This window comes from Oncorhynchus mykiss, chromosome 32, assembly GCF_013265735.2.
Source record: "Oncorhynchus mykiss isolate Arlee chromosome 32, USDA_OmykA_1.1, whole genome shotgun sequence".
Classification (NCBI taxonomy): domain Eukaryota; kingdom Metazoa; phylum Chordata; class Actinopteri; order Salmoniformes; family Salmonidae; genus Oncorhynchus; species Oncorhynchus mykiss.
The window spans coordinates 1,395,440-1,422,669 of record NC_050572.1 but is presented as its reverse complement, the minus strand read 5'-3'; the positions used below and the strand labels follow the sequence as shown (position 1 = coordinate 1,422,669).

General features: G+C 35.0%; 1 protein-coding gene across 1 annotated transcript in view; it reads left to right on the top strand.

The window, feature by feature from the left end:
- grhl2b (grainyhead-like transcription factor 2b) overlaps positions 1-27,230 on the top strand; it is a 96,066-nt gene that overhangs the window by 47,133 nt on the left and 21,703 nt on the right. The window contains exons 9-11 of the mRNA XM_036971234.1: positions 1,215-1,373; positions 14,213-14,270; positions 17,642-17,781. Of these exons, the coding sequence (XP_036827129.1) occupies positions 1,215-1,373; positions 14,213-14,270; positions 17,642-17,781 (357 nt within the window). The remainder of the gene's footprint in view (positions 1-1,214; positions 1,374-14,212; positions 14,271-17,641; positions 17,782-27,230) is intronic.

The window sequence follows — 27,230 nt, the reverse complement described above, 5'->3', positions numbered from 1 at the left end:
TCTCTCTCTCTCTCTCTCTCTCTCTCTCTCTCTCTCTCTCTCTCTCTCTCTCGGTAGCTCTGCTTTGCTTTCCCAGTTATCCTTGTTTATATGTTTGGCTCCACCATTGCAGTAATACAGTACTGTACGGCCATTGTAATCACAAGGCTCTGGATAAAGAACCTGGTGGAAGAAATCCAAGCAAGGTCAACTCTTTAAGCTAATATTTACTCTCCTCTCTGATGGGGTGCTGTCATGTGGAATAGCCTATTGAGGTTCAGCAACCCCACATCCCAAGAATAAACCAGGTTTCCTTGATAGTAGTACTGTAACCCTCTGATTCAAAGATGTTCATAGTCCCAAGCCTCCACAAAGTCTTTCTTCTTTGTTTTATTACATGGTTGAAGTATTATGGGACCACTGTACCTGAAACACTCCCAATTAGTTGTATTTCCTGATAACTATCTTCCTGTGCTCTCTTAACCCCAGCCATTCCTAGGTGTAATAGGTTGATGTGTTATAGGAAGTGAACCACTACTCCTGGAGCTCCTCCAGACGACCTCCAGCACCCATAGTTTTGCTTCACAGATCAAGAGGGCTTTAAAAGGCCTATTAATACAGAGGTTTTAGCTTCTATTGGCCCACTCTGGCTGCCAAGGCCTGTTTCTACAGAGGTTATAGCCTCTATTCACATAAACGCAATACACTGTCTGGGGGGGGGGGGGGGCAAATAACACATGATGGTTCAGGGAGTACTGTTGTGAGAGAAAAGAAAACAGGACTGATTTAGTAGTCTAAAATGTAAAAAGAAGAAACATTTGAGTTTATTCTATTTTCTCTGCGGTATGCTGTGGCCCTGGGGCAGACATAATGTTGCGACCATGGCTTGTCTCAGCACATCCCAGCTCTGTTATGCTCTGTTCTGTGTCTTCCTTATTGGAGAAAAGCCTTACTAAAACAGATTGGCTAACTTGTATGAGACACCACAGCCATTGAACATTAGGAGCTGGCCCTATTCTTACGTAACAACATGTAGTAATATGCTTCCCACGCTTTGTACGGTTTGATATTTAGTCAATATGAATATGCTGTTGTATTTGGAAGATGTGCCAACTGAGATATAGGTTAGTAGTAGTTTGCCTGGTTCTAGCTGAATAGAACTGACTGCCACTGCTCTGTCTCTGATTGGTCAGTTTGCAGGAATCTAATTTGTTCTGTCCCTCTGATTTGGTTAGATCTTTATCACAGTGAACTGTCTAAGTACAGACTTCTCGTCTCAGAAGGGGGTGAAGGGTCTTCCTCTGATGATCCAGATTGACACATACAGTTACAACAACCGCAGCAACAAGCCACTCCACAGAGCCTACTCTCAGATCAAGGTCTTCTGTGACAAGGTGAGTTTCTCTCTCTGACCTCTGATCTCTAGCTCCGTCATGACCCACTTCACTAATTAACTTTTAGTCCTGAAGAGTTGCTTTTTGATCTTCAGATCTCCTCCTTGCCCTATGATTCATCCTCCCCTATACTGTTAGAATCTCAGAATACATCCCAGAGTTTCTGACTCTCTGCATCCTCCTGGTGGCTTCGGCATGTTAAACAATCAACTAGAATTGCAATATTTTCTCACAGAGTCTGGTGAGACTAGTTTCAAACTGTAATAATTATCATCAGTGCTGTTGGATGTGAAGCTGCATCACAAATCCATCCATCCACTCATGTATTTATTAATCCATCCATCCACTCGTTTATTTATTAATCCATCCATCTATTAGTTAATTAATCAATATCCATCCACTTATTCATTTATTAATCCATCCATCCACTTATTAATTTATTAATCCAGCCATCCACTTATTAATTTATTAATCCATCCATCCACTTATTAATTTATTAATCCATCCATCCACTTATTCATTTATTAATCCATCCATCCACTTATTCATTTATTAATCCATCCATCCATCCATCCATCCATCCACTTATTCATTTATTAATCCATCCTCCACTTATTAATTTATTAATCCATCCATCCACTTATTCATTTATTAATCCATCCATCCACGAATTCATTATTTTTTAAATGTAACCTTTATTTAAATAGACAAGTCAGTTCAAATCAAATTCTTATTTACATTGATGCCGGCCAAACACTGGCCAAACCCAGACAATGCTGGGCCACTCATTAATTTATTAATCTCCATCCATGCATCCACTCACTAATTTATTAATCCATCCATCCACAAATTCATTTTTTAAAAATGTAACCTTTATTTAAATAGACGAGTCAGTTAAAATCAAATTCTTATTTACATTGATGCCCTACACTGGCCAAACCCAGACAATGCTGGGCCACTCATTAATTTATTAATCTCCATCCATGCATCCACTCACTAATTTATTAATCCATCTATCATCCACTCGTTCATTTATTGATTCATCCATCCACGCATTCATTTATTGATTCATCCATCCACGCATTCATTTATTAATCCATCCATCCACGCATTCATTTATTAATCCATCCATCCACTTATTCATGTATTAATCCATCCATCCACACATTCAATGATTAATCCTTCCATCGATCCACGTATTCATTTATTAATCCATCCATCCACGCATTAATTTATTACTCCAGCCATCCACTTATTAATTTATTAATCCATCCTCCACTTATTCATTTATTAATCCATCCATCCACTTATTCATGTATTAATCCATCCATCCACACATTCAATGATTAATCCTTCCATCGATCCACTTATTCATTTATAAATCCATCCATCCACATATTCATTTATTAATCCATCCTTCCACTTATTCATGTATTAATCCATCCATCCACATATTCAATGATTAATCCTTCCATCGATCCACTTATTCATTTATTAATCCATCCATCCACTTATTCATTTATTAATCCATCCATCCACTTATTAATTTATTAATCCATCCATCCACTTATTCATTTATTAATCCATCCATCCACTTATTCATGTATTAATCCATCCATCCACACATTCAATGATTAATCCTTCCATCGATCCACTTATTCATTTATTAATCCATCCATCCACTTATTAATTTATTAATCCATCCAGCCACTTATTCATGTATTAATCCATCCATCCACACATTCAATGATTAATCCTTCCATCGATCCACTTATTCATTTATTAATCCATCCATCCACATATTCAATGATTAATCCTTCCATCGATCCACTTATTCATTTATTAATCCATCCATCCACTTATTCATTTATTAATCCATCCATCCACTTATTCATTTATTAATCCATCCATCCACTTATTCATGTATTAATCCATCCATCCACTTATTCATTTATTAATCCATCCACCCACTTATTATTTTATTAATCCATCCACCCACTTATTCATGTGTTAATCCATCCACCCACTTATTAATTTATTAATCCATCCATCCACTTATTCATTTATTAATCCATCCATCCACTTATTCATGTATTAATCCATCCATCCACTTATTCATTTATTAATCCATCAACCCACTTATTATTTTATTAATCCATCCACCCACTTATTCATTTATTAATCCATCCATCCACTTATTCATTTATTAATCCATCCATCCACTTATTCATTTATTAATCCGTCCATCCATCCACTTAATCAATTATTAATCCATCCATCCACTTATTCATTTATTAATCCATCCATCCACTTATTATTTTATTAATCCATCCACCCACTTATTCATTTATTAATCCAGCCATCCACTTATTAATTTATTAATCCATCCATCCACTTATTCATTTATTAATCCATCCATCCACTTATTAATTTATTAATCCATCCATCCACTTATTCATTTATTAATCCATCCATCCACTTATTCATTTATTAATCCGTCCATCCATCCACTTAATCATTTATTAATCCATCCATCCACTTATTCATTTATTAATCCAGCCATCCAAGCATTCATTTATTAATCCATCCATCCACGCATTAATTTATTAATCCATCCATCCACTTATTCATTTATTAATCCATCCATCCACTTATTCATTTATTAATAAATCCATCCACTTATTCATTAATGAATCCATCCATCCACTTTATTAATCCTTCCATCCACTTAATCATTTATTAATAAATCCATCCACTTATTCATTTATGAATCCATCCATCCACTTATTCATTTATTAATCCATCCATCCATTTATTAATTTATTAATCCATCCATCCACTTATTCATTTATTAATCCATCCATCCACTTATTCATTTATTAATCCATCCATCCACTTATTCATTTATTAATCCATCCATCCACTTATTAATTTATTAATCCAGCCATCCACTTATTAATTTATTAATCCATCCATCCACTTATTCATTTATTAATCCATCCATCCACTTATTCATTTATTAATCCATCCATCCACTTATTCATTTATTAATCCGACCATCCATCCACTTAATCATTTATTAATCCATCCATCCACTTATTCATTTATTAATCCAGCCATCCAAGCATTCATTTATTAATCCATCCATCCACTTATTCATTTATTAATCCAGCCATCCACTTATTAATTTATTCATCCATCCATCCACTTATTCATTTATTAATCCATCCATCCACTTATTCATTTATTAATCCATCCATCATCCACTTATTAATTTATTAATCCATCCTCCACTTGTTCATTTATTAATCCATCCATCCACTTATTCATGTATTAATCCATCCATCCACACATTCAATGATTAATCCTTCCATCGATCCACTTATTCATTTGTTAATCCATCCATCCACTTATTCATGTATTAATCCATCCATCCACACATTCAATGATTAATCCTTCCATCGATCCACTTATTAATTTATTAATCCATCCATCCACTTATTCATGTATTAATCCATCCATCCACACATTCAATGATTAATCCTTCCATCGATCCACGTATTCATTTATTAATCCATCCATCCACTTATTCATTTATTAATCCATCCATCCACTTATTCATTTATTAATCCATCCATCTACTTATTAATTTATTAATCCATCCATCCACTTATTCATTTAATAATCCATCCATCCACACATTAATTTTTTTAATGTAACCTTTATTTAAATAGACAAGTCAGTTAAAATCAAATTCTTATTTAGATTGATGGCCTACACCGGCCAAACCCAGACAACCCTGGGCCACTCATTAATTGATTAATCTCCATCCATCCATCCATCCATCCATCCACTCATTAATTTATTAATCCATCCATCCATCTACTCACTAATTTGTTAATCCATTCATCATCCACTCATTCATTTATTGATCCATCCATCATCCACTCAACCCATTTATTAATCCACCCATCCACTTATTAATTTATTAATCCACCCATCCATCCATCCACTCGTTCATTTATTAATCCATCCATCCACTTATTCATTTATTAATCCATCCATCCACTTATTCATTTATTAATCCACCAATCCATCCATCCATCCCCACATTCATATATTATTCCATCGATCCATCCACTCACTAATTTATTTATCCATCCGTATCTTCATTCATATATTAATCCATCCATCCACTTATTAATTTATTAATCCCTCCTCCACTTATTCATTTATTAATCCATCCATCCACTTATTCATGTATTAATCCATCCATCCACACATTCAATGATTAATCCTTCCATCGATCCACTCTATCATTTATTAATCCATCGATCCACTTATTCATTTATTAATCCAGCCATCCACTTATTTATGTATTAATCCATCCATCCACACATTCAATGATTAATCCTTCCATCGATCCACTTATTCATTTATTAATCCATCCATCCACTTATTCATTTATTAATCCATCCATCCACTTATTCATTTATTAATCCATCCATCCACTTATTCATTTATTAATCCACCAATCCATCCATCCATCCCCACATTCATATATTATTCCATCGATCCATCCACTCACTCATTTATTTATCCATCCGTATCTTCATTCATATATTAATCCATCCATCCACTTATAAATTTATTAATCCATCCTCCACTTATTCATTTATTAATCCATCCATCCACTTATTCATGTATTAATCCATCCATCCACTTATTCATGTATTAATCCATCCATCCACATATTCAATGATTAATCCTTCCATCGATCCACTTATTCATTTATTAATCCATCGATACACTTATTCATTTATTAATCCATCCATCCACTTATTTATGTATTAATCCATCCATCCATCCACACATTCAATGATTAATCCTTCCATCGATCCACTTATTCATTTATTAATCCATCCATCCACTTATTCATTTATTAATCCATCCATCCACTTATTCATTTATTAATCCATCCATCCACACATTCAATGATTAATCCTTCCATCGATCCACTTATTCATTTATTAATCCATCCATCCACTTATTCATTTATTAATCCATCCATCCACTTATTATTTTATTAATCCATCCACCCACTTATTAATTCATTAATCCAGCCATCCACTTATTAATTTATTAATCCATCCATCCACTTATTCATTTATTAAGCCATCCATCCACTTATTAATTTATTAATCCATCCATCCACTTATTCATTTATTAATCCATCCCTCCACTTATTCATTTATTAATCCATCCATCCACTTATTAATTTATTAATCCATCCATCCACTTAATCATTTATTAATCCATCCATCCACTTATTCATTTATTAATCCATCCATCCACGCATTCATTTATTACTCCATCCATCCACTTATTAATTTATTAATCCATCCTCCACTTATTAATTTATTAATCCATCCATCCACTTATTCATGTATTAATCCATCCATCCACTTATTCATTTATTAATCCATCCATCCACTTAATCATTTATTAATCCATCCCTCCACTTATTCATTTATTAATCCATCCCATCCACTTATTAATTTATTAATCCATCCATCCACTTAATCATTTATTAATCCATCCTCCACTTATTAATTTATTAATCCATCCTCCACTAATTCATTTATTAATCCATCCATCCACTTATTCATGTATTAATCCATCCATCCACTTATTCATGTATTAATCCATCCATCCACACATTCAATGATTAATCCTTCCATCGATCCACTTATTCATTTATTAATCCATCCATCCACTTATTCATTTATTAATCCATCCATCCACTTATTCATTTATTAATCCATCCATCCACTTATTCATTTATTAATCCATCCATCCACTTATTCATTTAATTATCCATCCATCCACGCATTAATTTTTTTAATGTAACCTTTATTTAAATAGACAAGTCAGTTAAAATCAAATTCTTATTTAGATTGATGGCCTACACCGGTTAGTTATTTTGTTATGTCTTTGTTTTAGTATGGTCAGGGCTTGAGTTGTGTGGGTGGTCTATGTTCCGTTTTCTATGTTGTGTTTGCGTTTGGCCTGGTATGGTTCTCAATCAGAGGCGGGTGTCGTTAGTTGTCTCTGATTGAGAATCATACTTAGGTAGCCTTTTCCCACTTGTGTTGCGTGGGTGTTTATTTTCTGTTCTGTGTTAGTATTTCACCGTTCAGGACTGTTTTCGTTTCGTTCTCGTGTTTTATTGTTTTTTGTTTGAGTATTCGTTTTGATTAAAAGAGAATATGAATACTTACCACGCTGCACCTTGGTCCTCCTCTCTCTCTCCCAACGACAAACGTTACACATACATCCAGTCATTAATTTTTTTAAACCATCCATCCATTCAAAAATACATTTATTAATTCATCCATTCATTCATTCATTTACCAATCCATACATCCTTCCATCACTTATTCATTTAATAATCCATTCTTCCACTCATTAATTTATACATCTTCTCATTCATTTATAAATACATTCATACATACATCCGTCCATCCATTCATTTTTTTATCCATCCATCCGTCAATTTATTTATTGGTTAATCCAACCATCTGTTCACTCATTCTTTATTAATCCCTCCATCCATCCATCCACATATTAATTTATCCATCCAACCAACCACTCATTCATTTTTTAATCCATCCATCCATCTACATTTTAATTTATTCATCCATCCACTCATTCATTTATTAATCCATCCATCCATCTACTCACTAATTTGTTAATCCATCCATCATCCACTCATTCATTTATTGATCCATCCATCATCCACTCAACCCATTTATTAATCCACCCATCCACTTATTCATTTATTAATCCACCCATCCATCCATCCACTCGTTCATTTATTAATCCATCCATCCACTTATTCATTTATTAATCCATCCATCCACTTATTCATTTATTAATCCACCAATCCATCTATCCATCCCCACATTCATATATTATTCCATCGATCCATCCACTCACTAATTTATTTATCCATCCGTATCTTCATTCATATATTAATCCATCCATCCACTTATTAATTTATTAATCCATCCTCCACTTATTCATTTATTAATCCATCCATCCACTTATTCATGTATTAATCCATCCATCCACTTATTCATGTATTAATCCATCCATCCACACATTCAATGATTAATCTTTCCATCGATCCACTTATTCATTTATTAATCCATCGATCCACTTATTCATTTATTAATCCATCCATCCACTTATTTATGTATTAATCCATCCATCCACACATTCAATGATTAATCCTTCCATCGATCCACTTATTCATTTATTAATCCATCCATCCACTTATTAATTTATTAATCCATCCATCCACACATTCAATGATTAATCCTTCCATCGATCCACTTATTCATTTATTAATCCATCCATCCACTTATTCATTTATTAATCCATCCATCCACTTATTCTTTTATTAATCCATCCACCCACTTATTAATTTATTAATCCAGCCATCCACTTATTAATTTATTAATCCATCCATCCACTTATTCATTTATTAAGCCATCCATCCACTTATTCATTTATTAATCCATCATCCACTTATTCATTTATTAATCCATCCATCCACTTAATCATTTATTAATCCATCCATCCACTTATTCATTTATTAATCCATCCATCCACGCATTCATTTATTACTCCATCCATCCACTTATTAATTTATTAATCCATCCTCCACTTATTCATTTATTAATCCATCCATCCACTTAATCATTTATTAATCCATCCTTCCACTTATTCATTTATTAATCCATCCATCCACTTATTAATTTATTAATCCATCCATCCACTTAATCATTTATTAATCCATCCTCCACTTATTCATTTATTAATCCATCCTCCACTTATTCATTTATTAATCCATCCATCCACTTATTCATGTATTAATCCATCCATCCACTTATTCATGTATTAATCCATCCATCCACACATTCAATGATTAATCCTTCCATCGATCCACTTATTCATTTATTAATCCATCCATCCACTTATTCATTTATTAATCCATCCATCCACTTATTCATGTATTAATCCATCGATCCACTTATTCATTTATTAATCCATCCATCCACTTATTCATTTATTAATCCATCCATCCACTTATTCATTTATTAATCCATCCATCCACTTATTCATTTAATTATCCATCCATCCACGCATTAATTTTTTTAATGTAACCTTTATTTAAATAGACAAGTCAGTTAAAATCAAATTCTTATTTAGATTGATGGCCTACACCGGTTAGTTATTTTGTTATGTCTTTGTTTTAGTATGGTCAGGGCTTGAGTTGTGTGGGTGGTCTATGTTCCGTTTTCTATGTTGTGTTTGCGTTTGGCCTGGTATGGTTCTCAATCAGAGGCGGGTGTCGTTAGTTGTCTCTGATTGAGAATCATACTTAGGTAGCCTTTTCCCACTTGTGTTGCGTGGGTGTTTATTTTCTGTTCTGTGTTAGTATTTCACCGTTCAGGACTGTTTTCGTTTCGTTGTCGTGTTTTATTGTTTTTTGTTTGAGTATTCGTTTTGATTAAAAGAGAATATGAATACTTACCACGCTGCACCTTGGTCCTCCTCTCTCTCTCCCAACGACAAACGTTACACATACATCCAGTCATTAATTTTTTTAAACCATCCATCCATTCAAAAATACATTTATTAATTCATCCATCCATTCATTCATTTACCAATCCATACATCCTTCCATCACTTATTCATTTAATAATCCATTCTTCCACTCATTAATTTATACATCTTCTCATTCATTTATAAATACATTCATACATACATCCGTCCATCCATTCATTTTTTTTATCCATCCATCCGTCAATTTATTTATTGGTTAATCCAACCATCTGTTCACTCATTCTTTATTAATCCCTCTATCCATCCATCCACATATTAATTTATCCATCCAACCAACCACTCATTCATTTTTTAATCCATCCATCCATCTACATTTTAATTTATTCATCCATCCACTTATTCATTTATTAAGCCATCCATCCACTTATTCATTTATTAATCCATCCATCCACTTATTCATTTATTAATCCATCCATCCACTTAATCATTTATTAATCCATCCATCCACTTATTCATTTATTAATCCATCCATCCACGCATTCATTTATTACTCCATCCATCCACTTATTAATTTATTAATCCATCCTCCACTTATTCATTTATTAATCCATCCATCCACTTAATCATTTATTAATCCATCCTTCCACTTATTCATTTATTAATCCATCCATCCACTTATTAATTTATTAATCCATCCATCCACTTAATCATTTATTAATCCATCCTCCACTTATTCATTTATTAATCCATCCTCCACTTATTCATTTATTAATCCATCCATCCACTTATTCATGTATTAATCCATCCATCCACTTATTCATGTATTAATCCATCCATCCACACATTCAATGATTAATCCTTCCATCGATCCACTTATTCATTTATTAATCCATCCATCCACTTATTCATTTATTAATCCATCCATCCACTTATTCATGTATTAATCCATCGATCCACTTATTCATTTATTAATCCATCCATCCACTTATTCATTTATTAATCCATCCATCCACTTATTCATTTATTAATCCATCCATCCACTTATTCATTTAATTATCCATCCATCCACGCATTAATTTTTTTAATGTAACCTTTATTTAAATAGACAAGTCAGTTAAAATCAAATTCTTATTTAGATTGATGGCCTACACCGGTTAGTTATTTTGTTATGTCTTTGTTTTAGTATGGTCAGGGCTTGAGTTGTGTGGGTGGTCTATGTTCCGTTTTCTATGTTGTGTTTGCGTTTGGCCTGGTATGGTTCTCAATCAGAGGCGGGTGTCGTTAGTTGTCTCTGATTGAGAATCATACTTAGGTAGCCTTTTCCCACTTGTGTTGCGTGGGTGTTTATTTTCTGTTCTGTGTTAGTATTTCACCGTTCAGGACTGTTTTCGTTTCGTTCTCGTGTTTTATTGTTTTTTGTTTGAGTATTCGTTTTGATTAAAAGAGAATATGAATACTTACCACGCTGCACCTTGGTCCTCCTCTCTCTCTCCCAACGACAAACGTTACACATACATCCAGTCATTAATTTTTTTAAACCATCCATCCATTCAAAAATACATTTATTAATTCATCCATCCATTCATTCATTTACCAATCCATACATCCTTCCATCACTTATTCATTTAATAATCCATTCTTCCACTCATTAATTTATACATCTTCTCATTCATTTATAAATACATTCATACATACATCCGTCCATCCATTCATTTTTTTTATCCATCCATCCGTCAATTTATTTATTGGTTAATCCAACCATCTGTTCACTCATTCTTTATTAATCCCTCCATCCATCCATCCACATATTAATTTATCCATCCAACCAACCACTCATTCATTTTTTAATCCATCCATCCATCTACATTTTAATTTATTCATCCATCCACTCATTCATTTATTAATCCATCCATCCATCTACTCACTAATTTGTTAATCCATCCATCATCCACTCATTCATTTATTGATCCATCCATCATCCACTCAACCCATTTATTAATCCACCCATCCACTTATTCATTTATTAATCCACCCATCCATCCATCCACTCGTTCATTTATTAATCCATCCATCCACTTATTCATTTATTAATCCATCCATCCACTTATTCATTTATTAATCCACCAATCCATCTATCCATCCCCACATTCATATATTATTCCATCGATCCATCCACTCACTAATTTATTTATCCATCCGTATCTTCATTCATATATTAATCCATCCATCCACTTATTAATTTATTAATCCATCCTCCACTTATTCATTTATTAATCCATCCATCCACTTATTCATGTATTAATCCATCCATCCACTTATTCATGTATTAATCCATCCATCCACACATTCAATGATTAATCTTTCCATCGATCCACTTATTCATTTATTAATCCATCGATCCACTTATTCATTTATTAATCCATCCATCCACTTATTTATGTATTAATCCATCCATCCACACATTCAATGATTAATCCTTCCATCGATCCACTTATTCATTTATCAATCCATCCATCCACTTATTCATTTATTAATCCATCCATCCACACATTCAATGATTAATCCTTCCATCGATCCACTTATTCATTTATTAATCCATCCATCCACTTATTCATTTATTAATCCATCCATCCACTTATTCTTTTATTAATCCATCCACCCACTTATTAATTTATTAATCCAGCCATCCACTTATTAATTTATTAATCCATCCATCCACTTATTCATTTATTAAGCCATCCATCCACTTATTCATTTATTAATCCATCCATCCACTTATTCATTTATTAATCCATCCATCCACTTAATCATTTATTAATCCATCCATCCACTTATTCATTTATTAATCCATCCATCCACGCATTCATTTATTACTCCATCCATCCACTTATTAATTTATTAATCCATCCTCCACTTATTCATTTATTAATCCATCCATCCACTTAATCATTTATTAATCCATCCTTCCACTTATTCATTTATTAATCCATCCATCCACTTATTAATTTATTAATCCATCCATCCACTTAATCATTTATTAATCCATCCTCCACTTATTCATTTATTAATCCATCCTCCACTTATTCATTTATTAATCCATCCATCCACTTATTCATGTATTAATCCATCCATCCACTTATTCATGTATTAATCCATCCATCCACTTATTCATTTATTAATCCATCCATCCACTTATTCATGTATTAATCCATCGATCCACTTATTCATTTATTAATCCATCCATCCACTTATTCATTTATTAATCCATCCATCCACTTATTCATTTATTAATCCATCCATCCACTTATTCATTTAATTATCCATCCATCCACGCATTCATTTTTTTTATGTAACCTTTATTTAAATAGACAAGTCAGTTAAAATCAAATTCTTATTTAGATTGATGGCCTACACCGGTTAGTTATTTTGTTATGTCTTTGTTTTAGTATGGTCAGGGCTTGAGTTGTGTGGGTGGTCTATGTTCCGTTTTCTATGTTGTGTTTGCGTTTGGCCTGGTATGGTTCTCAATCAGAGGCGGGTGTCGTTAGTTGTCTCTGATTGAGAATCATACTTAGGTAGCCTTTTCCCACTTGTGTTGCGTGGGTGTTTATTTTCTGTTCTGTGTTAGTATTTCACCGTTCAGGACTGTTTTCGTTTCGTTCTCGTGTTTTATTGTTTTTTGTTCGAGTATTCGTTTTGATTAAAAGAGAATATGAATACTTACCACGCTGCACCTTGGTCCTCCTCTCTCTCTCCCAACGACAAACGTTACACATACATCCAGTCATTAATTTTTTTAAACCATCCATCCATTCAAAAATACATTTATTAATTTATCCATCCATTCATTCATTTACCAATCCATACATCCTTCCATCACTTATTCATTTAATAATCCATTCTTCCACTCATTAATTTATACATCTTCTCATTCATTTATAAATACATTCATACATACATCCGTCCACCCATTCATTTTTTTTATCCATCCATCCGTCAATTTATTTATTGGTTAATCCAACCATCCGTTCACTCATTCTTTATTAATCCCTCCATCCATCCATCCACATATTAATTTATCCATCCAACCAACCACTCATTCATTTTTTAATCCATCCATCCATCTACATTTTAATTTATTCATCCATCCAGTCATTCATTTATTAATCCAGCCATCCAATCATTAATATGTTTGTGTGTTCCAGGGAGCTGAGAGGAAGATCAGAGATGAGGAAAGGAAACAGAACCGCAGGAAGACTAAAGGTTAGTCACTAAATTACCTGTACTGTTACCTACAACTTTACCTACACTATTACCTACAATTTTGCCTACAACTATACCTACAACTTTACCTATACTATTACCTGTACAGTTACCTACAACTTTACCTACACTGTTACCTGTACTGTTACCTACAACTTTACCTACACTGTTACCTACACTGTTACCTGTACTGTTAACTGTACTGTTACCCACACTGTTACCCGTACTGTTACCTACACTATTACATGTACGGTTACCTACAACTTTACCTACACTGTTACCTGTACTGTTACCTACAACTTTACCTACACTGTTACCTACACTGTTACCTGTACTGTTACCTACAACTTTACCTAAACTATTACCTGTACTGTTACCTGTATTGTTACCTGTGCCGTTGCCTGTTCTGTTAGTTACCTGTGCTGTTACCTGTACTGTTACCTCTACTGTTACCGACAACTTTACCTACACTGTTACCTGTACTGTTTGTTACCTGTACTGTATCCTACACTATTACCTACACTGTTACCTGTACTGTTACCTACAACTTAACCTACACTATTACCTGTACTGTTACATGTACTGTTACCTGTACTGTTACCGGTACTGTTACCTGTACTGTTACCTACAACTTTACCTACCCTATTACCTGTACTGTTACCTACACTGTTACCTGTACTGTTACCTACACTGTTACCTGTACTGTTACCTACACTGTTATATGTACTGTTACCTGTACTTTTACCTACACTGTTACCTGTACTGTTACCTACACTGTTACCTGTACTGTTACCTACACTGGTACCTAAAACTTTACCTACACTTTTACCTGTTTTGTTACCTGTATTGTTACCTGTACGGTTACCTACAATGTTACCTGTATTGTTACCTGTACTTTTACCTGTACTGTTACCTGTACTACTACCCACACTGTTACCCGTACTGTTACCTACACTATTACCTGTAAAGTTGCCTACACTGTTACCTGTATTGTTACCTACACTGTTACCTGTATTGTTACATGTACTGTATCCTACACTGTTACCTACATTGTTACCTGTACTGTTACCTACACCGTTATATGTACTGTTACCTGTATTTTTACCTACACTGTTACCTGTATTGTTACCTGTACTGTTAACTGTATTGTTACCTTTATTGTTACCTGTACTGTTACCTGTATTGTTACCTGTACTATTACCTGTATTGTTACCTGTACTGTTACATGTACTGTTACCTATACTGTTACCTATACTGTTACCTGTACTGTGACCTACAACTTTACCTACCCTATTACCTGTACTGTTACCTACAACTTTACCTACACTGTTACCTGTACTGTTACCTACACTGTTACCTGTACTGTTACCTACACTGTTATATGTACTGTTACCTGTATTGTTACCTACGCTGTTACCTGTACTGTTACCTACACTGTTACCTGCACTGTTACCTACACTGTTACCTGTACTGTTACCTACACTGTTACCTGTACTGTTACCTGTACTGTTACCTACACTGTTATATATACTGTTACCTACAACTTTACTTACACTGTTACCTGTATTGTTACCTACACTGTTACCTGTACTGTTACCTACACTGTTACCTGTACTGTTACCTGTACTGTTACCTACACTGTTATATATACTGTTACCTGTATTGTTACCTACACTGTTACCTGTATTGTTACCTACACTCTTACCTGTACTGTTACCTATACTGTTACCTGTAAAGTTGCCTACACTGTTAACCGGTACTGTTACCTACACTGTTATATGTACTGTTACCTGTATTGTTACCTACACTGTTACCTGTACTGTTACCTACACTGGTACCTAAAACTTTACCTACACTTTTACCTGTTTTGTTACCTGTATTGTTACCTGTACGGTTACCTACATTGTTACCTGTATTGTTACCTGTACTTTTACCTGTACTGTTACCTGTACTAGTACCCACACTGTTACCCGTACTGTTACCTACACTATTACATGTACTGTTACCTACAACTTTACCTACACTGTTACCTGTACTGTTACCTACAACTTTACCTACACTGCTACCTGTACTGTTACCTGTACTGTTAACTGTACTGTTACCTGTATTGTTAGCTGTGCTGTTACCTGTTCTGTTACCTGTACTGTTACCCACAGTGTTACCTGTACTGTTACCTACAACTTAACCTACACTATTACCTGTACTGTTACCTGTATTGTTACCTGTATTGTTACCTGTACTGTTACCTGTACTGTTACCTGTACTGTTACCGGTACTGTTACCTGTACTGTTACCTACAACTTTACCTACCCTATTACCTGTACTGTTAACTACAACTTTACCTACACTGTTACCTGTACTGTTACCTGTACTGTTACCTACACTGTTACCTGTACTGTTACCTGTACTGTTACCTACACTGTTACCTGTACTGTTACCTACAACTTTACCTACACTGTTACCTGTACTGTTACCTACAACTTTACCTACACTGCTACCTGTACTGTTACCTGTACTGTTACCTGTATTGTTAGCTGTGCTGTTACCTGTTCTGTTACCTGTACTGTATCCTACACTGTTACCCACAGTGTTACCTGTACTGTTACCTACAACTTTAACTTCACTGTTACCTGTACTGTTACTGGTACTGTTACCTGTACTGTTACCTGTACTGTTACCGGTACTGTTACCTGTACTGTTACCTACAACTTTACCTACCCTATTACCTGTACTGTTACCTACAACTTTACCTACACTGTTACCTGTACTGTTACCTACAACTTTAACTTCACTGTTACCTGTACTGTTACCTGTACTGTTACCTACACTGTTACCTGTACTGTTACCTGTACTGTTACCTCTATTGTTACCTGTATTGTTACCTGTATTGTTACCTGTATTGTTAACTGTATTGTTACCTGTATTGTTACCTGTATTGGTACCTGTATTGTTACCTGTACTGTTCCTGTATTGTTACCTGCACTGTTACCTGTATTGTTACCTGTATTGTTACCTGTACTGTTCCTGTATTGTTACCTGCACTTGTACCTGTATTGTTGCCTGTACTTTTACTTACACTTTTCCCTGCACTTGGTGGTATACATCCTAACATATACATCCTAACGTTTCAGGCTAAAATTATACCAAGACATCATAGGTGAAGAAACAGTGTTGCATTTGTCTTGTTTTGAAGTGATTTAAAGTGGCAATCTGCACTTAAAACAATAAGAAAGTGGCCACCCCTCCACTGTTTTTGTAAAATGCTGAGGGATTGGGCTGGAGATGTCCTTGTATGTGTCTGCTTACACAACACAGGTCTATATTTCCTTTGATGGAAATCCATGTGATCTCACTACTGTTGTGTGTTCCAGGGAAGGATGGAGGACTAGGGGTGATAACTCTCCCTAAGAAGCCTGACACCACCTACTTCAAGACCATGACTGACCTGGAGGCCCAGCCTGTACTCTTCATCCCTGATGTCCACTTTGGAAACCTGCAGAGGGCTGGACAGGTCAGATACACAGGCACATCGGGAGTGTCTCCCAAATGGCACCCTATATGCTTATAGTGCACTTTTTAGGGAATAGGTTGCGATTTTGGACAGGATTAGGAAAGCTAATCATGTGAACCTTAAAAAAAAACAAAACAAAACATTAGCCTACAGAATAACGTAATGTGTTAGGCTGCAGTCTGTCAAGGGTCTGCTAAATCTAACATGAATGGTACTGTAGAATCAATGTCTGGCTTAGACTGTGTTTAACCAGAATGCTAGCTAAAACGGCCTTATCTTTCAGTGTCCATTGGAATCTGTAGGTTAGAATATGTCACAACTTCCTTCATCTGTCGCATCAGACCTTTGCTGATACATTATGGGTCTTACGATGCCTTGGTTAACTTATCAACAATCTGACATGGTCTAACGATGCCTTGGTTAACTTATCAATGATCTGATATGGTCTAACAATGCCTTGGTTAACTTATCAATGATCTGATACGGTCTAACGATGCCTTGGTTAACTTATCAATGATCTGAAAAGGTCTAACGATGCCTTGGTTAACTTAACAATGATCTGATATGGTCTAACGATGCCTTGGTTAACTTATCAATGATCTGATATGGTCTAACAATGCCTTGGTTAACTTATCAATGATCTGATACGGTCTAACGATGCCTTGGTTAACTTATCAATGATCTGAAAAGGTCTAACGATGCCTTGGTTAACTTATCAATGATCTGATATGGTCTAACGATGCCTTGGTTAACTTATCAATGATCTGATATGGTCTAACGATGCCTTGGTTAACTTATCAATGATCTGATATGGTCTAACGATGCCTTGGTTAACTTATCAATTATCTGATATGGTCTAACGATGCCTTGGTTAACTTATCAACAATCTGATATAGTCTAACGATGCCTTGGTTAACTTATCAATGATCTGATATGGTCTAACGATGCCTTGGTTAACTTATCAATGATCTGATATGGTCTAACGATGCCTTGGATAAATTATCAATGATCTGATATGGTCTAACGATGCCTTGGTTAACTTATCAATGATCTGATATGGTCTAACGATGCCTTGGTTAACTTATCAATGATCTGATATGGTCTAACGATGCCTTGGTTAACTTATTAACAATCTGATATGGTCTAACGATGCCTTGGTTAACTTATCAATGATCTGATATGGTCTAACGATGCCTTGGGTACCTTATCAACAATCTGATGCGGTCTAACGATGCCTTGGATAACTTATTAACAATCTGATATGGTCTAACGATGCCTTGGTTAACTTATCAATGCTCTGATATGGTCTAATGATGCCTTGGTTAACTTATCAATTATCTGATTTAGTCTAACGATGCCTTGTTTAACTTATCAACAATCTGATACGGTCTAACGATGCCTTGGTTAACTTATCAATGATCTGATATGTTCTAACGATGCCTTGGTTAACTTATCAATGATCTGATATGGTCTAACTGCCTTGGTTAACTTATCAATGATCTGATTTAGTCTAACGATGCCTTGGTTAACTTATCAACAATCTGATACGGTCTAACGATGCCTTGGTTAACTTTTAAATGATCTGAAATGGTATAACGATGCCTTGGTTAACTTATCAATGATCTGACATGGTCTAACGATGCCTTGGTTAACTTATCAATGATCTGATATGGTCTAAAAATGCCTTGGTTAAATTATCAATGATCTGATATGGTCTAACGATGCCTTGGTTAACATATCAACGCTCTGATATGGTCTAACGATGCCTTGGTTACCATATCAACAATCGGATATGGTCTAACGATGCCTTGGTTACCTTATCAACAATCTGATATGGTCTAACGATGCCTTGGTTAACTTATGAAAGATCTGATACATTATCGGTCTAACGATGCCTTTGTTAACTTATCAATGATCTTATATGGTCTAACGATGCCTTGGTTAACTTATCAACAATCTGATATGGTCTAACGATGCCTTGGTTAACTTATCAATGATCTGATATGGTCTAACGATGCCTTAGTTAACTTATCAATTATCTGATATGTTCTAACGATGCCTTGGTTAACTTATCAATGATCTGATATGGTCTAACGATGCCTTGGTTAAATTATCAATGATCTGATATGGTCTAACGATGCCTTGGTTAACTTATCAATGATCTGATATGGTCTAACGATGCCTTGGTTAACTTATCAACGATCTGATACGGTCTAACAATGCCTTGGTTAACTTATCAATGATCTGATATGGTCTAATGGTGACAAGGTTAACTTATGAAAGATCTGATACATTATCGGTCTAACGATGCCTTGGTTAACTTATCAACAATCTAATATGGTCTAACGATGCCTTGGTTAACTTATCAACAATCTGATATGGTCTAACTATGCCTTGGTTAACTTATCAATGATCTGATACGGTCTAATGATGCCTTGGTTAACTTATCAACAATCTAATATGGTCTAACGATGCCTTGGTTAACTTATCAATGATCTGATACGGTCTAACGATGCCTTGGTTAACTTATCAATGATCTTATACGGTCTAACGATGCCTTGGTTAACTTATCAACAATCTGATATGGTCTAACGATGCCTTGGTTAACTTATCAACAATCTGATATGGTCTAACGGTGCCTTGGTTAACTTATGAAAGATCTGATACATTATCGGTCTAACGATGCCTTTGTTAACTTATCAATGATCTTATATGGTCTAACAATGCCTTGGTTAACTTATCAATGATCTGATACGGTCTAATGATGCCTTGGTTAACTTATCAACAATCTAATATTGTCTAACAATGCCTTGGTTAACTTATCAACAATCTGATATGGTCTAAAGATGCCTTGGTTAACTTATCAATGATCTGATACGGTCTAACGATGCCTTGCTTAACTTATCAACAATCTAATATGGTCTAACGATGCCTTGGTTAACTTATCAATGATCTGATATGGTCTAATGATGACTTGGTTAACTTATCAATGATCTGATACGGTCTAACGATGCCTTGGTTAACTTATGAAAGATCTGATACATTATCCGTCTAACGGTGCCTTGGTTAACTTATCAACAATCTGATATGGTCTAACGATGCCTTGGTTAACTTATCAATGATCTGATATGGTCTAACGTTGCCTTGGTTAACTTATCAACAATCTGATATGGTCTAACAATGCCTTGGTTGACTTATCAATGATCTGATATGGTCTAACGGTGCCTTGGTTAACTTATGAAAGATCTGATACATTATCGGTCTAACGATGCCTTGGTTAACTTATCAATGATCTGATATGGTCTAACGATGCCTTGGTTAACTTATCAACAATCTGATATGGTCTAACAATGCCTTGGTTGACTTATCAATGATCTGATACGGTCTAATGATGCCTTGGTTAACTTATCAACAATCTAATATGGTCTAACAATGCCTTGGTTAACTTATCAACAATCTGATATGGTCTAACGGTGCCTTGGTTAACTTATGAAAGATCTGATACATTATCGGTCTAACGATGCCTTGGTTAACTTATCAATGATCTGATATGGTCTAACGATGCCTTGGTTAACTTATCAATGATCTGATATGGTCTAACGCTGCCTGTGTTAACTTATCAATTATCTGATATGGTCTAACGATGCCTTGGTTAAATGATCAATGATCTGATATGGTCTATCGATGCCTTGGTTAACTTATCAATGATCTGATATGGTCTAACGATGCCTTGGTTAACTTATCAACAATCTGATATGGTCTAACGATGCCTTGGTTAACTTATCAACAATCTGATATGGTCTAACGGTGCCTTGGTTAACTTATGAAAGATCTGATACATTATCGGTCTAACGATGCCTTGGTTAACTTATCAATGATCTGATATGGTCTAACGATGCCTTGGTTAACTTGTCAATGATCTGATATGGTCTAACGCTGCCTGTGTTAACTTATCAATTATCTGATATGGTCTAACGATGCCTTGGTTAAATTATCAATGATCTGATATGGTCTATCGATGCCTTGGTTAACTTATCAATGATCTGATATGGTCTAAGGATGCCTTGGTTAACTTATCAACGATCTGATATGGTCTAACGATGCCTTGGTTAACTTATTAATGATCTGATATGTCTAACGATGCCTTGGTTAACTTATCAACAATCTGATATGGTCTAACGATGCCTTGGTTAACTTATCAATGATCTGATATGTCTAACGATGCCTTGGTTAACTTATCAGCAATCTGATATGGTATAACAATGCCTTGGTTAACTTATCAATGATCTGATATGGTCTAACGATGCCTTGGTTAACTTATCAACAATCTGATATGGTCTAACGATGCCTTCGTTAACTTATGACAGATCTGATACATTATCGGTGTAACGATGCCTTGGTTAACTTATCAACAATCTGATATGGTCTAACGGTGCCTTGGTTAACTTATGAAAGATCTGATACATTATCGGTCTAACGATGCCTTTGTTAACTTATTAATGATCTGATATGGTCTAACGATGCCTTGGTTAACTTATCAACAATCTGATATGGTCTAACGGTGCCTTGTTTAACTTATCAATGATCTGATATTGTCTAACGATGCCTTTGTTAACTTATCAATTATCTGATATGTTCTAACGATGCCTTGGTTAACTTATCAATGATCTGATATTGTCTAACGATGCCTTGGTTAAGTTATCAATGATCTGATATGGTCTAATGATGCCTTGGTTAACTTATCAATGATCTGATATGGGCTAACGATGCCTTGGTTAACTTAGCAACAATCTGATATGGTCTAACGATGCCTTGGTTAACTTATCAATGATCTGATATGGTCTAACAATGCCTTGGTTAACTTATCAACAATCTGATATGGTCTAACGATGCCTTGGTTAACTTATCAATGATCTGATATCGTCAAACAGTGCCTTGGTTAACTTATCAACAATCTGATATGGTCTAACAGTGCCTTGGTTAACTTATCAACAATCTGATATGGTCTAACGGTGCCTTGTTTAACTTATCAATGATCTGATATGGTCTAACGATGCCTTGGATAAATTATCAATGATCTGATATGGTCTAACGATGCCTTGGTTAACTTATCAATGATCTGATATGGTCTAACGATGCCTTGGTTAACTTATCAATGATCTGATATGGTCTAACGATGCCTTGGTTAACTTATTAACAATCTGATATGGTCTAACGATGCCTTGGTTAACTTATCAATGATCTGATATGGTCTAACGATGCCTTGGGTACCTTATCAACAATCTGATGCGGTCTAACGATGCCTTGGATAACTTATTAACAATCTGATATGGTCTAACGATGCCTTGGTTAACTTATCAATGCTCTGATATGGTCTAATGATGCCTTGGTTAACTTATCAATTATCTGATTTAGTCTAACGATGCCTTGTTTAACTTATCAACAATCTGATACGGTCTAACGATGCCTTGGTTAACTTATCAATGATCTGATATGTTCTAACGATGCCTTGGTTAACTTATCAATGATCTGATATGGTCTAACTGCCTTGGTTAACTTATCAATGATCTGATTTAGTCTAACGATGCCTTGGTTAACTTATCAACAATCTGATACGGTCTAACGATGCCTTGGTTAACTTTTAAATGATCTGAAATGGTATAACGATGCCTTGGTTAACTTATCAATGATCTGACATGGTCTAACGATGCCTTGGTTAACTTATCAATGATCTGATATGGTCTAAAAATGCCTTGGTTAAATTATCAATGATCTGATATGGTCTAACGATGCCTTGGTTAACATATCAACGCTCTGATATGGTCTAACGATGCCTTGGTTACCATATCAACAATCGGATATGGTCTAACGATGCCTTGGTTACCTTATCAACAATCTGATATGGTCTAACGATGCCTTGGTTAACTTATGAAAGATCTGATACATTATCGGTCTAACGATGCCTTTGTTAACTTATCAATGATCTTATATGGTCTAACGATGCCTTGGTTAACTTATCAACAATCTGATATGGTCTAACGATGCCTTGGTTAACTTATCAATGATCTGATATGGTCTAACGATGCCTTAGTTAACTTATCAATTATCTGATATGTTCTAACGATGCCTTGGTTAACTTATCAATGATCTGATATGGTCTAACGATGCCTTGGTTAAATTATCAATGATCTGATATGGTCTAACGATGCCTTGGTTAACTTATCAATGATCTGATATGGTCTAACGATGCCTTGGTTAACTTATCAACGATCTGATACGGTCTAACAATGCCTTGGTTAACTTATCAATGATCTGATATGGTCTAATGGTGACAAGGTTAACTTATGAAAGATCTGATACATTATCGGTCTAACGATGCCTTGGTTAACTTATCAACAATCTAATATGGTCTAACGATGCCTTGGTTAACTTATCAACAATCTGATATGGTCTAACTATGCCTTGGTTAACTTATCAATGATCTGATACGGTCTAATGATGCCTTGGTTAACTTATCAACAATCTAATATGGTCTAACGATGCCTTGGTTAACTTATCAATGATCTGATACGGTCTAACGATGCCTTGGTTAACTTATCAATGATCTTATACGGTCTAACGATGCCTTGGTTAACTTATCAACAATCTGATATGGTCTAACGATGCCTTGGTTAACTTATCAACAATCTGATATGGTCTAACGGTGCCTTGGTTAACTTATGAAAGATCTGATACATTATCGGTCTAACGATGCCTTTGTTAACTTATCAATGATCTTATATGGTCTAACAATGCCTTGGTTAACTTATCAATGATCTGATACGGTCTAATGATGCCTTGGTTAACTTATCAACAATCTAATATTGTCTAACAATGCCTTGGTTAACTTATCAACAATCTGATATGGTCTAAAGATGCCTTGGTTAACTTATCAATGATCTGATACGGTCTAACGATGCCTTGCTTAACTTATCAACAATCTAATATGGTCTAACGATGCCTTGGTTAACTTATCAATGATCTGATATGGTCTAATGATGACTTGGTTAACTTATCAATGATCTGATACGGTCTAACGAGGTCTTGGTTAACTTATGAAAGATCTGATACATTATCCGTCTAACGGTGCCTTGGTTAACTTATCAACAATCTGATATGGTCTAACGATGCCTTGGTTAACTTATCAATGATCTGATATGGTCTAACGTTGCCTTGGTTAACTTATCAACAATCTGATATGGTCTAACAATGCCTTGGTTGACTTATCAATGATCTGATATGGTCTAACGGTGCCTTGGTTAACTTATGAAAGATCTGATACATTATCGGTCTAACGATGCCTTGGTTAACTTATCAATGATCTGATATGGTCTAACGATGCCTTGGTTAACTTATCAACAATCTGATATGGTCTAACAATGCCTTGGTTGACTTATCAATGATCTGATACGGTCTAATGATGCCTTGGTTAACTTATCAACAATCTAATATGGTCTAACAATGCCTTGGTTAACTTATCAACAATCTGATATGGTCTAACGGTGCCTTGGTTAACTTATGAAAGATCTGATACATTATCGGTCTAACGATGCCTTGGTTAACTTATCAATGATCTGATATGGTCTAACGATGCCTGTGTTAACTTATCAATTATCTGATATGGTCTAACGATGCCTTGGTTAAATGATCAATGATCTGATATGGTCTATCGATGCCTTGGTTAACTTATCAATGATCTGATATGGTCTAACGATGCCTTGGTTAACTTATCAACAATCTGATATGGTCTAACGATGCCTTGGTTAACTTATCAACAATCTGATATGGTCTAACGGTGCCTTGGTTAACTTATGAAAGATCTGATACATTATCGGTCTAACGATGCCTTGGTTAACTTATCAATGATCTGATATGGTCTAACGATGCCTTGGTTAACTTGTCAATGATCTGATATGGTCTAACGCTGCCTGTGTTAACTTATCAATTATCTGATATGGTCTAACGATGCCTTGGTTAAATTATCAATGATCTGATATGGTCTATCGATGCCTTGGTTAACTTATCAATGATCTGATATGGTCTAAGGATGCCTTGGTTAACTTATCAACGATCTGATATGGTCTAACGATGCCTTGGTTAACTTATTAATGATCTGATATGTCTAACGATGCCTTGGTTAACTTATCAACAATCTGATATGGTCTAACGATGCCTTGGTTAACTTATCAATGATCTGATATGTCTAACGATGCCTTGGTTAACTTATCAGCAATCTGATATGGTATAACAATGCCTTGGTTAACTTATCAATGATCTGATATGGTCTAACGATGCCTTGGTTAACTTATCAACAATCTGATATGGTCTAACGATGCCTTCGTTAACTTATGACAGATCTGATACATTATCGGTGTAACGATGCCTTGGTTAACTTATCAACAATCTGATATGGTCTAACGGTGCCTTGGTTAACTTATGAAAGATCTGATACATTATCGGTCTAACGATGCCTTTGTTAACTTATTAATGATCTGATATGGTCTAACGATGCCTTGGTTAACTTATCAACAATCTGATATGGTCTAACGGTGCCTTGTTTAACTTATCAATGATCTGATATTGTCTAACGATGCCTTTGTTAACTTATCAATTATCTGATATGTTCTAACGATGCCTTGGTTAACTTATCAATGATCTGATATTGTCTAACGATGCCTTGGTTAAGTTATCAATGATCTGATATGGTCTAATGATGCCTTGGTTAACTTATCAATGATCTGATATGGGCTAACGATGCCTTGGTTAACTTAGCAACAATCTGATATGGTCTAACGATGCCTTGGTTAACTTATCAATGATCTGATATGGTCTAACAATGCCTTGGTTAACTTATCAACAATCTGATATGGTCTAACGATGCCTTGGTTAACTTATCAATGATCTGATATCGTCAAACAGTGCCTTGGTTAACTTATCAACAATCTGATATGGTCTAACAGTGCCTTGGTTAACTTTGAAAGATCTGATACATTATCGTTCTAACGATGCCTTGGTTAACTTATCAATGATCTGATATGGTCTAACAATGCCTTGGTTAGCTTATCAATGATCTGATATGGTCTAACGATGCCTTGGTTAACTTATCAACAATCTGATATGGTCTAACGGTGCCTTGGTTAACTTATGAAAGATCGGATACATTATCGGGCTAACAATGCCTTGGTTAACTTATCAACAATCTGATACGGTCTGACGATGCCTTCTTTAACTTATTAATAATCTGATATGGTCTAACGATGCCTTGGTTAACTAAACAACAAACTGATATGGTCTAACGATGCCTTGGTTAACTTATCAATGATCTGATATGGTCTAACGATGCCTTGGTTAACTTATCAACATTCTAATATGGTCTAACGGTGCCTTGGTTAACTTATGAAAGATCTGAT